The sequence below is a fragment of the Opisthocomus hoazin genome, chromosome 18 (genome assembly GCF_030867145.1).
Source record: "Opisthocomus hoazin isolate bOpiHoa1 chromosome 18, bOpiHoa1.hap1, whole genome shotgun sequence".
Classification (NCBI taxonomy): Eukaryota; Metazoa; Chordata; class Aves; order Opisthocomiformes; family Opisthocomidae; genus Opisthocomus; species Opisthocomus hoazin.
Window position 1 is genome coordinate 18,497,997 of NC_134431.1, and position 13,921 is coordinate 18,511,917.

Below are 13,921 nucleotides of genomic sequence, written 5' to 3' on the forward strand. Positions count from 1 at the left end.
GGTGGCCTCTGAAGGTCCCACCCAAAGCATTGGATGATGCTGTGATTGATTCTATAACCCACGCCCACGGGTTTGGGTGCTGGGGGAGTGCTGGGCCAGGCAGGGCTCTGGTCCCCTTCCCAGCACTGCTCCCAGCTGGGACCAGTGGCCTGATGTGCTTTTGCCTTTCCCCATTCTCCATCCCAGGAGGTGGAGATCCCCCCCCAAGGGACCCCCAGCCAGGCCAGCAGCCCCCCCATCTCCGGGAAGGGCTGGAGCAGGCCCTCTTGTCTGAGCCCAGCAGCATCCGAGGGGGGCAATTACAGCCTCGCCAGGGCGATCCCAGCTGAAAGTCTGGCAGCACTGGTTTTGCCCAGACTGCTCTTTCATCCCCTAATTAGCAGCCTGCCTGGTCCCCTCCCAGCAGAGCGAGCCACCGCTGTCCCCGTGGGCTGTGGGTGCTGGGAGGGGATGGCGATGGGAGAGCTTCCAGTTACTGCCCTTCTGTGCCAGACCTGGGCCTGTTAATGAGCCACGGTTCGCTAACGATGGAGGTGGCTGCAGTTCCTTCCATGCCCAGGACTTTGCCCCTCAGGATGCCCGCTCCCCAGCCCAGCGTGGCACGGCGCAGTGGGAAGGTCACCTACAGTCTGACCGCCCAGCCACGTCACCCCAGGACACAGCAGCTGTCCCGGGGGGCTGTGCCCTCAGTGCAGCCTCGAAACCCCAGCCCGCAGGGAGAGCTTAGAGATAAACGTACAAAAAACACCAGTGCTTTGGCCACCAGCCTAGAAAACACCCTGAAACCAGCACCCAGGGGTGCTGTTTCGGGGCCACGGGTGCAGAACCAGACCCAAGCACCAGCAAGCAGCCAGCCTCGCGGGAGCCACCCATCAGACACCCATCGCGTGCCTCCACCAAGGCACTCGGCTGCAGGGAGTCGCTGCCTGGGGGAAGCTCAGACCTCCCGGTCGTATCCTGGCCCAGGCCCAGCCCCAAACACAACCCAGCCCGGTCCCAGCACCCCGAGAGATGCTGCTTTCGTAGCTCACCACAACAAAACGAGATGTGCGACCACATCAGAGCGCCGAGCCCAGCCCCGGCGCCCGCAGGAGGTCGGCTCCGGAGCTCGCGAGCCAGCGCAGCCTCCCCGCACGGGGCTGTGCACCCTCACCCCTGCTGCTCTCCAGCTCCAAAGCCAAATCTGAAGACCCCACCAGGCAGAAACATCCTACAGCCCCCCTGGCTCTCCCCACCACCTCTCAGGCTTCGGAGTCAGCGCCCTGGCAGGGCTTTTAGCTGGGGGAAAAACACACAAATGTCTTCCAGAGTAGGTAGTGCCAATTAGACTGCTGATATTTAGGACTTCCAGCACAACAAATGGAGCTGCAGCTTCATTAGGTACCACGCCAATTTAATTCGAGACATCCAGTACAGAAGGAGCTTAAATTAGTCTGTCTGATGCTAACTTGCAACGAGCAATATGTTAACAGGAGGACAGGGAGCAGCGACCCGCAGCCCGCCTGCCCGGAGCGGCACGCAGGGGCTGCGACCCGGGGACGGGGTGAAGGCAGCAGGCACCCGCAGCACCCCAGCCCTGCACACACCGATTTCGGGGATCGGGGGGGTGCATCCTACCTGTCTGCTCACAGCATGCTCCTGCTGCAGCTCCCACCACCAAAAACTCCTTGCAGCTGGCAATGGGGGCACCCAGCCATCCCTTTAATGGGGGGGGAAGGCCCTGGGGGGGGGAGGTTAATGAGCTGCAGGTGCTTCATTAAGGCTGTAATTGCCAGAAGTAAGGCTGGGCTGGGCTGCAGAGGCTGCTGTGTGGGCAGCCCCTGCACGGGCTTTGCCCCTTCCCTTCTTGGGAAGCTCACGGGGGTGCCTGCGACAGCTTCGGTCAAGGTTTTGTTGTGTGATTCGGGGCTGAGCTGCGACATCTCGGGTCCTCGTCAGAGCTCCCGAGCTGCGCCGGTGCGATCGGGGCCAGACTCTTTCCAGTGGTGCCCAGCGACAGGACAAGGGGCAACGGGCACAAACTGGAGCAGAGGAAGCTCCAGCTGAACCCGAGGAAGAACTTCTTCCCTCTGAGGGTGCCGGAGCCCTGGCCCAGGCTGCCCAGGGAGGCTGTGGAGTCTCCTTCTCTGGAGATATTCCAGCCCCGCCTGGCCGCGGTGCTGTGCCCCCTGCTCTGGGTGACCCTGCTTGGGCAGGGGGTTGGACTGGGTGACCCACAGAGGGCCCTGCCAACCCCAACCATGCTGGGAGTCTGGGATTCTGTGGATGGTGCTGGGGACGAGCAGGATGGAGGTGCTCCCCGGCATGGGGGTTTCCGAGGGGGCCACCTCCACGCCCGCCGGCCGGCGCTGCCGCCCGCTACCGCAGCCCCCCTGAGCAGCCGGGTTCCTCATCGCAGCCCGTTTAATTTCAGCGGCTCTGGAGCGTTCTCCCAGGATCAGCCAGTCCCCTGCAAACCCATAAAATGACTTTCCGGGATGACACGGGAGGGATGGCGGCTCTACCTGCCCCGCACGGGGCTGTGCCAGGGCAGAGCGATGCTCCGGGTGCCCTCACCCACCGTCACCCCGGGCTTCGGCCTCGGCGGCAGAGCCCAGCCATCGTCACACCACGCACCGCCATCCACCCAGCAGAAAGCAGCCCGAGCGGTGTGGGCTGCAGCAGGGACCGTGCCCGCATCACAGCTCGCCCGTCCCGGGGCCACGCGATGCTCCCGGGCTGCTCCCGCTCGGCAGCGGCACGCTGCGGGGTGCTGCGCACCGGGCGACCGGGCCAGGCTTCCTTAACGCAGCTCCGCACGCTTCCGACTGGGGGAATTCCTCCTGGCTGTGTCAGAGCAGGAAAGGTGGTTTATATCCTGCGCCTGGCCTGGAAGCGGCCCCGGCTGACCTGGAGGCGATGGGCACGGGGACGGGGTTCGGGGTGAAGCTGCTGACAGGGACCTGGCAGGCTGGTCCTGGCTGCCCGGTCAGCGGCCGTGGGCACTCGGGGGGCCGCGGTGACCTTCGCTCGCAAACAGGACCCTTGCCCCTTGCGCTAGGGGAGGATTTGCTCGCTGGCTGCGGGTGCAGCGGTCGCATTCTGCAGCCTCCGGGGTCCGCAGCGCGTGCGCGGCGCAGGGGTGGGGACCGGGGCGCGAGGCAGCTCCCACCCCGGGCAGCTCATGGGGGGCACAGGGTGGCCCCAGCCCTGCACCCCTTGTGCCGGCGGTTGCAGAGCCCAAGCTGTGGGGACACCCGCACTGGCTGGGGGGGACACAGACGGGGTTCAGCCCGGCTCTCGGGGGCTCCAGAGCCACCAGCAGCCCCAGGACCCTTCCCCACCGCAGGCTGGGTGTGGAAGGGTGCTCAGCCCTGCGAGCAGCGGTGCTGTGGAGGAGAAAGGGGAGCGGAGGGCATTTTTCGGGGAGCTGCAGCCATGCGGGGGACATTTCGCAGCTGGGTGTCCCTCGGTGATGGCTCCTGGGAGCTGTCTGAGCTGAAGACCCCCTCCCCGCTCCGGAGGGGGATGCTCTGAAGACCCCCTCCCCGCTCTGCACCGCGCTGGCCCGCGGGGACGTGGTGGTGGTGCCGGTACCCAGACCCCCACGGCGCACAGACAGCCCGTAGCCAAATTTATGTACTGGGGGCTAATGGGAGGCCTCGTCACGCTGACACCGGACAAATTCACCTCCCCGTCCCGAGCCCCCGGAGCTGTGGCTCTCCCCGACGGGGCAGGTCCCTGCCAGAGCTGCTGGCCGTTCCCCACGTCGGATGCAGCCCATCCTCTGCCGGCTGCCCCTGCTCCTCACTCGGTGGCTGCCGGTGCCATGCCCGTGCCCGGGGCCAGTTGGGGACCAGGCGGGATGGGCGGGGGGCTGAGGGTCCCGGGGTGCTGCGGGTGGGAGGATGGGGCTCAGGCTGTGGGGATGCCCAAGGGAACAGCGGGTGCCTTTGAGCCCACCGCCCCACGGAGCGACGCCGGGGAAAACCTCGGTCTCCCCTTTGCGGTACCGCTAGGACCGCGGCGCGGCGAGGAGCCTGGCCGAAGGAGGAGCGATATCATCTCAGCTTTCTTCTGCCTTTTTCTTTTCTGCATCCTTTCAGAGCTCTTTGCTGATTGCAAATTGTTATCATGAAAGAGCATCCAACGCTGCAAGAGCAGATAATGCTCTGCATGCTCGCAGGCGCGGCTGCTGGAACTCGCTGCGGGCTGGGCCGCCTGATAAAGTCCCGCGGCAGCTGCGGATGAAAATAAAAGTGCTAACGCAGGGGGATTGATCGTGTGAGGCGATCTCAGCCCATCGCTTCCTGCTCGGCAGAGCTCTCGCTGGAGGCACCGGGACCACCGCGGGGCTTCGAAGCCCAGGCTTGGCAGGGGAATTTGGACCTCGGCCGGCCGGGTGCTCGCAGCTCCGGAGCCGGGGAGCTGCCCCAGCGCAGGGCCGAGCTGGAGTGCGTGGGGTGCGGGAGACCCGGCACGACCCCACGCCACCCTTCTCCGAGTGTTGTTAACGAGGGTGCGAGAGATAATGGCACGGGTGGCAGCGCGGGTGTGAAAGCGCCGTTGTCTATCGCTTCGCAGTGGAAATGGCAATTGAGAAGCGGCTGGGGTGCAGGGGGGCTGCACCCCCCGAAACGGCTGGACCCAGCCCTGGAGGGGGGTGCTGCTGCCTTGACCAACCCCCAGCCCCACCGTCCCCAGCCCCGACACCGGGCTGTCCCCGCGCTGGCCGTCCCTGCGCTGTCCCTGCAGCAGCCCCGCAGCTCCCGGGCTGCGTGCCGGAGCACAGGGCACTTTGCTTCGGCCCCGCTGCGACCGGGCGCATCCGTGCTGCTGGACCCAGTGCTCCCAGCTCCACGGGGCCAGGGCCATGCTGGTCTGGGTGCATCCGTGCTGCCGGACCCAGTGCTCCCAGCTCCACAGGGCCAGGGCCATGCTGGTCTGGGTGCATCCGTGCTGCTGGACCCAGTGCTCCCAGCTCCACAGGGCCAGGGCCGTGCTGGTCTGGGTGCATCTGTGCTGCTGGACCCAGTGCTCCCAGCTCCATGGGGCCAGGGCCATGCTGGTCTGGGTGCATCCGTGCTGCCGGACCCAGTGCTCCCAGCTCCACGGGGCCAGGGCCATGCTGGTCTGGGTGCATCTGTGCTGCTGGACCCAGTGCTCCCAGCTCCACAGAGCCAGGGCCATACTGGTCTGGGTGCATGCATGCTGCTGGACCCAGTGCTCCCAGCTCCATGGGGCCAGGGCCATGCTGGTCTGGGTGCATCCATGCTGCCGGACCCAGTGCTCCCAGCTCCACGGGGCCAGGGCCATGCTGGTCTGGGTGCATCTGTGCTGCTGGACCCAGTGCTCCCAGCTCCACAGAGCCAGGGCCATACTGGTCTGGGTGCATGCATGCTGCTGGACCCAGTGCTCCCAGCTCCATGGGGCCAGGGCCATGCTGGTCTGGGTGCATCCGTGCTGCCGGACCCAGTGCTCCCAGCTCCACGGAGCCAGGGCCGTGCTGGTCCCGCCACTGGGAGCTCGAGGAAAATGCTTCTGCAAGGGGTTCATGTTGCTTTGTCTTTTTCTTTTTTAAGCTGAAGGGCAACAAAAAGCAGGAGGATTAATTCCGGCTCGGTGAGATCCACCCGCGCTCCTGGTGACTGCGTCGGTCCCAAGGCTCTGACCTGGCCCCGATACGGAGCCGCAAATCAGAGCTGCGAAACGCTGCCGGAGGGGGGTCCGGGGTTCGGCGGGTCTGTGCGATGCCCAGCGGGTTCAGAAAATACTGCCTGGGGTCATCTACGTGCATGAGCGTGCACACACGTGCGTGCGTGGGCCGGGCTGGAGGTGGGAACGGGGCTGCTGGGCTGGTGACGACGCCGGGTCTGAGCCGGGAGGGAGCCCGGAGAGCGACAGGAGCCAGCGATGCTCCAGCCGTCCTCGCTCCGCAGCCCCGTGGCGGCAGCTCCCGACCGCCGGCGTTAATGATATCCACCCAATTAGCCGCTGCGAGCTCTGCCTAGCCCCGAGGATTAGCAAACGAAATCATCATCCCAAGGCGTAAGCAGTTAACGCCGCTAATTACTCACCGCGTGAATCCTAACCCAAAGACCACCGGGCAGGGGGCTGCTGCCCGCCCGGCCGGGGCCCCCCTCGGCTCCACGAGACGGGAGCTGTTTATGGAGAAATCGCCGGGCTGGGGGATACGTTATTTTTACACGTTGCCATAGTTACCGATACCATTATAAAATTAAGCCTGAACCCGGCAGCAGGAATGGATCTGTCAGAAACGATTACTGCAGCGGGCGCGTCGCCGGTCCCACGGCGCGCGGGGCCGAGCCCAGGCGGGGCGACGGAGCTCCCCGCCGAAGGCTCTGCCGGGGCCGCGTCGCCGGGCCGAGGCGCCGGGCAGGCGGCCGCGACGCCGGGCTCGCCGCCACCGCCGGCACACGGCCTCTCCGAGCTGGCAGCACCGCCGGGCACGGCCGGGGCGAACAAAAGCCCGCTGAGAGCACGCCGGGAGCCCGCTCCCTCCCGCAGCGCCTGCTTTCCCCTTTCTCCTGCCTCTCGAAATATTTTTTTCCTTTCCCTGCACATCTCCTCAGAGGGACGGTTGTGCCGGGCTCGGGGCGCTGCCAGCGCCGGGGACGCGGCCAAGCTTAAGGTCACTCGGTGCCGGGAGGAGTGGGGGGGCCTGGGGACCCCCCCAGCTTCCAGCCAGGGGTGCCCGGTGCCACCCGTGGGAATGGGAGCTCCCCAAAGGGTGTCCCCACCCCGAGAGCAGCTCCCAGCTCTTTTCCCCAGCTGAACCCGCCGGAGCATCCCCGGGAGCGCGTGCGGCTCACGCGGGGCACGTGTGGATGTGGGGGAACCGGGACCGCTCCAGAGTGTCACCGGCAGCAGACCTGACACAAGGAGCCCCAGGCACCCCCCGTGAAGGCAGGACACCCCTCCTGCCCGCCCTGGGACCCTCTCCTGGGCGCTGGCAGGACCAAGCGCTGCAGCTGGATCTGCCCTCCCTGTGCCGGCTCCGGAGGGCGATTGTCCCTGAGCAGCGTCCAGTCAACCCTGATGAGGTTCAACAAGGGCAAGGGCAGGGTCCTGCCCCTGGGGAGGAACAACCCCAGGCACCAGTGCAGGCTGGGGCGGCCCTGCTGGAGAGCAGCTCTGCGGAGAGGGACTGGGAGTGCTGGGGGACGACAGGGTGACCATGAGCCAGCAGCGTGCCCTGGGTGCCCGAAGGGCAGTGGGATCCTGGGGTGCATGAGGAGGAGTGTGGGCAGCAGGGCGAGGGAGGTTCTCCTGCCCCTCTGCTCTGCCCTGGGGAGGCCCCATCTGCGGTGCTGGGTCCAGTGCTGGGCTCCCCAGTTCAAGAAAGATGAGGAGCTACTGGAGAGAGCCCAGCGCAGGGCTGCGAGGATGAGGAGGGGCCGGGAGCATCTCTCCTACGAGGAGAGGCTGAGGGAGCTGGGCTTGTTCAGCCTGGAGAAGAGAAGGCTGAGAGGGGACCTTAGAAATGCCCATAAATATCTGCAGGGTGGGGGTCAGGAGGACGGGGCCAGACTCTTTCCAGTGGTGCCCAGCGACAGGACAAGGGGCAACGGGCACAAACTGGAGCAGAGGAAGCTCCAGCTGAACCCGAGGAAGAACTTCTTCCCTCTGAGGGTGCCGGAGCCCTGGCCCAGGCTGCCCAGGGAGGCTGTGGAGTCTCCTTCTCTGGAGATATTCCAGCCCCGCCCTGGACAAGGTCCGCTACAGTCTACTGTAGGTGACCCTGCTTGGGCAGGGGGTTGGGCTGGGTGACCAGAGGTCCCTGCCAACCCTGAACATTCTGTGATTCTGTGAAACGTCAAAAGCACAAAGCGAGTCTCAAGCACTGGCTGTTCCCGCTCGTCCCGCGGTCCTGGAAATCCCTCTGTGATCCCTGCCAGAGTCCTGGCCTCCGTGACATCCTGCAGCAGAGGACCGCACGGGCCGGGGGAGCGTTGGGCGCAGAGGATTTCCTTCCATTGCCAGGTTTGAAATGCGTTCGACGCTTTCATTTTCACTGCCTGCCCCCTCTGCCTGCAATAGGAGGGATGGGGAATGGCCGGGGGGGCAGCCCCCCATCTGCCCCACACCCCCTCAGCTCCAGGGATTTAATGAAAACGATTCCAAGTCGGGCAGAGAGGTTCCCAGTAGCAATAGCTGCAACAGCACAACCTCCTATGAGACACCGGAGAATCCACGCAGACCAAGAGCGTCCTCCACGCACCTCCACCTCTCCTCAGCTCAAAGCCCTGGACCGCAGCCCGGGGGTCCCAGCCCACGTCCCCATCTCCCAGCACTTGGGAGCCCACCTCCGCCCCGAGCAGCGCGGGGGTCCCGAGGGGGGGCTGCTGTCCCGTCGCAGGGGGCTGCGCTCGGGGGGCTGCAGGAATCCCGGCCGTGCTGGCGAGAGCCCGGGAACGCGGCGGGAGGAGGAGGAGGAGGCTGGCAGTGCGGCTGCGGCACCGGAACAGTTCCTATGGCAACCCCAAAGCCCAGACCTGTTTATCCCCTTTAATAAAAATCCACAATAACCGTGAAACCGGGGAACGCGATTCGGTCATGAGAGGGGCGATAAATGGGGAACGGCGCAAAGCGCGGCGCCGCTTCACTGCGGCTTCGTTCCTTCGTTTCCAAGGAGGAGCCGGGGAAGCGGGGAGCTGCGACGGGGCGAGCTGGCGGGTCTGGAACTGGTGCGAGCAGGGGCCGCCCGCGCAGCGTCCCACGGCTTCTCCCTCCGATCCCCCCCCAGCAGGAGAGCAGCCGGGGCAGTCAGCGGGCACAGGTGAGACCCAGGTGGCTTTTCTTGGGGGCAATCAAAGTGTCCCTGGAGCCTCTCGCCCTTTCCAACCCCATCAGAGCACCCAGCTGTTCCTCCAGCTCCTCGTGCTGCTCCCATCGGTGTCCTGGCATGGCATCCCCATGGCATTTTGAGGTCCCCATGGAATCGTGGGATCCCCATGGCATTTTGGGGTCCCCATGTCATCACCTGGTTATCATGGCATCATGGGGTCCCCATGGCATTGCCTGGTCCCCACGGTATTGCCTGGTCCCCACGGCATCGTGGGGTCCCCATGGCATTTTGGGGTCTCCACGGCATCAGCTGGTCCTCATGGCATCACGGGGTCCCCATGGCATTGCCTGGTCCCCACGGTATTGCCTGGTCCCCACGGCATCGTGGGGTCCCCATGGCATCGCCTGGTCCTCATGGCATCATGGGGTCCCCATGGCATTTTGGGGTCCCCATGGCATTGCCTGGTCCCCATGGCATTTTGGGGTCCCCATGGCATCCCCTGGTTCTCATGGCATCGTGGGGTCCCCATGGCATTTTTGGGTCCCCACGGCATTGCCTGGTCCCCATGGCATCATGGGGGTCCTGGGAGGTCCCTGTGGCGTTGGATGCTCTTGGACCCGTGGCTGTTTGGCTGGGCTGATGCGCAAAGGGACCAGCCTGTCTCTCCCTGGGGATGGGCTTGTGGCCACTGCGGTCTCACAGTGGCAAGGACAGGGTTGGGGACAGGGCTGGGGACAGAGCAGGAGCGCGGGGGCATCTTGGACAGAGACAGCCACAAACCAGGGCCTTGGCAGGAGCCGCTGCCCGGTCAGCCGCTGGAGTGGACGAGCAGGAGGGACACGGGCTCCCGGGAGACCGGCTGGCCCCTGGACACCTTCCCACCAGAGGCACTGCCAGCCTGGGGGGGTCTCTGCTCCTCTCCGCAGGGCTGGAGCATCCCGGGGCAGGGCACCAGGCGTTTATCCCCGGCTCAGCCCTTTCCTCCTCGCTCAGCCCTGGCTCCAGCACAAGCTTAGCTTTGTCCCGCTCCCCTGCGAGCGCTGCCAGCCCTCTCCTGTCCCGCAGGACACATCCCCCTGCTTCAGCCAGCCCCATGCGCTAGCTGAGACCGCGCTCTTCCTCGGCGTTAATTAAACCATTGCTCCCCCTCCGCTCGCTGCCGGGGCCAGCCTCCTCCCTCGGTCTCGCTCTCCGGACTAATGGCTCACTGGTATTACACAGAATCACAGCATCCCAGCATGGCAGGGGTTGGCAGTGACCTCTGTGGGTCACCCAGCCCAACCCCCTGCCCAAGCAGGGTCACCCAGAGCAGGCTGCACAGCACCGCGGCCAGGCGGGGCTGGAATATCTCCAGAGAAGGAGACTCCACAGCCTCCCTGGGCAGCCTGGGCCAGGGCTCCGGCACCCTCAGAGGGAAGAAGTTCTTCCTCGGGTTCAGCTGGAGCTTCCTCTGCTTCTGTTTGTGCCCGTTGCCCCTTGTCCTGTCGCTGGGCACCACTGGAAAGAGTCTGGCCCCGTCCTCCTGACACCCACCCTGCAGATATTTAGAGGCATTTCTAAGGTCCCCTCTCAGCCTTCTCTTCTCCAGGCTGAACAAGCCCAGCTCCCTCAGCCTCTCCTCGTAGGAGAGATGCTCCAGTCCCCTCCTCATCCTCGTAGCCCTCCGCTGGGCTCTCTCCAGCTCATGCTCGCTGTTGGCTCTCAGCACAGCTCAGGCCTCCCACACTGGCTCCCCGGCATGGCACGGCACGGCACGGCACAGCATGGCACGGCACGGCACACACCGCTGCCCCAGCACCCCTCTCGCCTTGCCACCTCCAGGAGCAGTTTCCCACCTCCCAGGGCTGGGAGCGGAGCCGATGCTGGGGCATCCCCTGGCCCTCCCCACCTCCTGCTTTCTGCCCCTCCCCAGGGCAGGGGTCTGCGCAGCCCCCCACCACAGCGCAGCCCAGCTCAGCCTCTCGCCAGCCCTTTTGCTTGGCTTTACCACCCCACGAGGTCCACGCGGGGGAAAAGCCCAGCTGAACCCCCCCGCACCCACGCACTGGGAGCTTCTCGCCGTGGCGGGTGCCAGGACACATCACCCGCCCCGCTGCACCCTCTCCCCGGCACGGGGTGTCCGTGTGTGTGGCATGGCGTGGGGACACAGCCCAAACCGTGGCTGGAGCTGGCATGTCCCCTCCCCGCTGGGACACCGAGCCTCTCCCCACCACTGGCCACCACCTCGCGAAGCCGCCCGTGCTCGGCCCCGGCCGCGGGCAGGAGCCTGGTGGGTACCGACCCCGCCATCGCCCCGCGCCCACCCCCGCCGTCGCAGCCCTCGACCCGGCTCAAGCACCCACATTTCTCGCTCGAGCGAGCCCCGACACCCAGCAGCACCAGGAAACCGCCATGGGCGAGCAGCGGAGCCCCGACCCCGGTGCCCCCCGTGCGAGACGCTCCCCGGCACGCTCCTACCTTGTGTCCCCGCTCGGGCGCTCGTTTGTGCTTTCACTGCCAGCACACCCCGGGCTGGTGGCTTAAAGGATTTTCCTATAATAACCACCAAATCCCTCTCCTGGGCAGTAAGCCGCAGACCTGGGCCCTTTCCGAGGTGCAGGGCGCTCCGCGCGCTCGCTGCTTTGCATACGCTCGTATCAAACTGGATTTCCCCCCTCCTGACCCAGCTCAGTGCTTAAAAAGCCCCAAATCGCCCCGAATTTCATTTCCCCTCGTCTGTGAGGTCTATCCCCAGTTTCGGCCTCGCCCACGTGTTTTAAATACTCCTGGCACCAGCTTTCCGCGAGCTTCGGTGGCCGGGCAACCGGTGCGTCCCGCTCGGAGCAGCCACCGCCTCGGCCGGGAAACGAGCCGCTCGGGAACCGGCGCTGCCGGGGGCTTCACCCCTGCACCCTCACACCACGGCCCCTCGCCGGGGCTGGGGCAGAGGGGGCCAGGCTGGGGATGGGTGCTGGGGGTGGCGGTGATGGAGCCCTGCCCTGGCTAAATCCCCCCCCTGCCGCCGTGCCCACTGGTGCCGAGTGCCCCTGAGCTGTCCCCAAGAAAGAAGTGACCCCAAGCTGTCCCCAGGGCACGTCCCCCAGAGCAGGGGGTGATTATTGAGCCACGAAAATAAATTTCAGTAGCAGCTCCTCTCCCTCCATGACGATTCTCCCCCCGAGGGGGTCTCTGCTGGCAGACAAGGCTCCCCTGGGCACACGCACACTGCTATTTGACGCCGTCTTGTTTCACTTCTTTTTTTATTTTTGATTTCACAGTAAAAAGTAGATGAAGTTGGAAACCAGCAACTGCAGCAGCTTTCAAGGTTGCAGGCGGCAGCAGAAACACCGGGTTCCTCTGCCTGAAAAGTGTGTTCCCCCCAGCCCGTGCGTGGTGGCACACGGTGCGGTGGGAGGGCTCGCCGCCACGGCTGGGTGCGTGTGCGCGCGTCGCGCCGTGCCGGCGTGCAGCGGGTGCTGCAGCGGTGCCCGGCGTGGAGCACGCGGTCCCCGGTGTCCTGCCACTGCCACGCTCCGTCCCCGGCTGCCGGCCTGCTCCCTGGGGAGGTGGGCACCCAGCGGGTGTGCGCGGAGCAGGTGTGCAGGGAGCTGGAGATGTGTCTGGAGCAGATGTGCACGGAGCAGTGGATGTGCCTGGAGCAGATGTGCGTGGTGCTGGAGATGTGCGTGGAGCAGATGTGCGTGGAGCAGTGGATGTGCACAGAGCAGATGTGCATGGAGCTGGAGATGTCCATGGAGCAGATGTGCACAGAGCAGGGGATGTGCATGGAAGTGATCTGCACAGAGCAGATGTGCACGGAGCAGATGTGCATAGAGCTGGAGATGTGTCTGGAGCAGATGTGTGTGGAGCAGATGTGCATGGAGCAGTGGATGTGCACGGAGCAGATGTGCGTGGAGCTGGAGATGTGCCTGGAGCTGGAGATGTGCCTGAAGCAGATGTGCACGGAGCAGGGGATATGCACGGAGGTGATGTGCACAGAGCAGATGTGCACAGAGCAGATGTGCACGGAGCAGTGGATGTGCCTGGAGCAGATGTGCACGGAGCAGATGTGCCTGGAGCAGATATGCATGGTGCTGGATATGTGCGTGGAGCAGATGTGCACGGAGCAGATGTGCGTGGAGCTGGAGATGTGCCTGGAGCAGGAGATGTGCCTGAAGCAGATGTGCAGGGAGCAGGGGATATGCACGGAGGTGATGTGCACAGAGCAGATCTGCACAGAGCAGATGTGTGTGGAGCTGGAGATGTGCCTGGAGCAGATGTGCACGGAACAGATGTGCACGGAGCAGGTGATGTGCACGGAGCAGGTGATGTGCACAGAGCAGATGTGCAGGGAGGAGATATGTATGGAGCAGGAGATGTGCCTGAAGCAGATGTGCAGGGAGCAGGGGATGTGCACGGAGCAGGGGATGTGCACGGAGCAGGGGATGTGCACGGAGCAGATGTGCAGGGAGCAGCGGATGTGCATGGAGCAGAGGTGCACGGAGCAGGTGATGTGCACGGAAGTGATCTGCACAGAGCAGATGTGCACAGAGTAGATGTGCAGGGAGCAGGGCATGTGCATGGAGCAGATGTGCACAGAGCAGATGTGCACAGAGCAGGGGATATGCGTGGAAGTGATGTGCACAGAGCAGATGTGCAGGGAGCAGATGTGCACAGAGCAGATGTGCACAGAGCAGGGGATATGCGTGGAAGTGATGTGCATGGAGCAGATGTGCAGGGAGCAGGGGATAAGCACGGAGCAGGTGACTGGCACAGAGCAGGGGATGTGCCTGGAGCAGATGTGCACACACTGGCTGGTGCTGGAGCAGGAGATGTGCGTGGATCCGGGGAGAAGGGCTGGAAGCACAGGCTGGTGCCAGCTGCCCCGATTCTAACACAGCATCATGAGCCCGGTCCCCGAACACCGGCCCCTTCGGGAGGGCAGGGAAAGGCGGGCGAGGGCTGAGCCCCGGCCCATGAGCTTTGGCAAAGTGGCACCGAGGGCTGCTCCCGAGCTGCCCCACGCGTGGTCAGAAGGTTTGGTGGGAGCTGGGCAGCTGCCCCGGGGCTGGCTGGGAGGTGGGAGCTGCCCGGGGGGCTCAGCACAAGCCCGGCAGCAGGATGGGGCGAGCTGGCCCGGGGCTGCGGAGGCCA

The 13,921-nt window shown here is 65.2% G+C and overlaps 1 protein-coding gene across 1 annotated transcript; it reads right to left on the reverse strand.

The window, feature by feature from the left end:
• Positions 1 to 11,995: 11,995 nt before the first annotated feature.
• Positions 11,996 to 13,666, reverse strand: LOC142363523 (uncharacterized; the record flags this gene model as incomplete). The annotated part of the gene is made up of 1 exon (XM_075438480.1): positions 11,996 to 13,666. A coding segment is annotated over one exon (1,671 nt), but the record flags the coding sequence as incomplete, so codon positions are not given.
• Between the last annotated feature and the right edge of the window lie 255 nt (positions 13,667 to 13,921).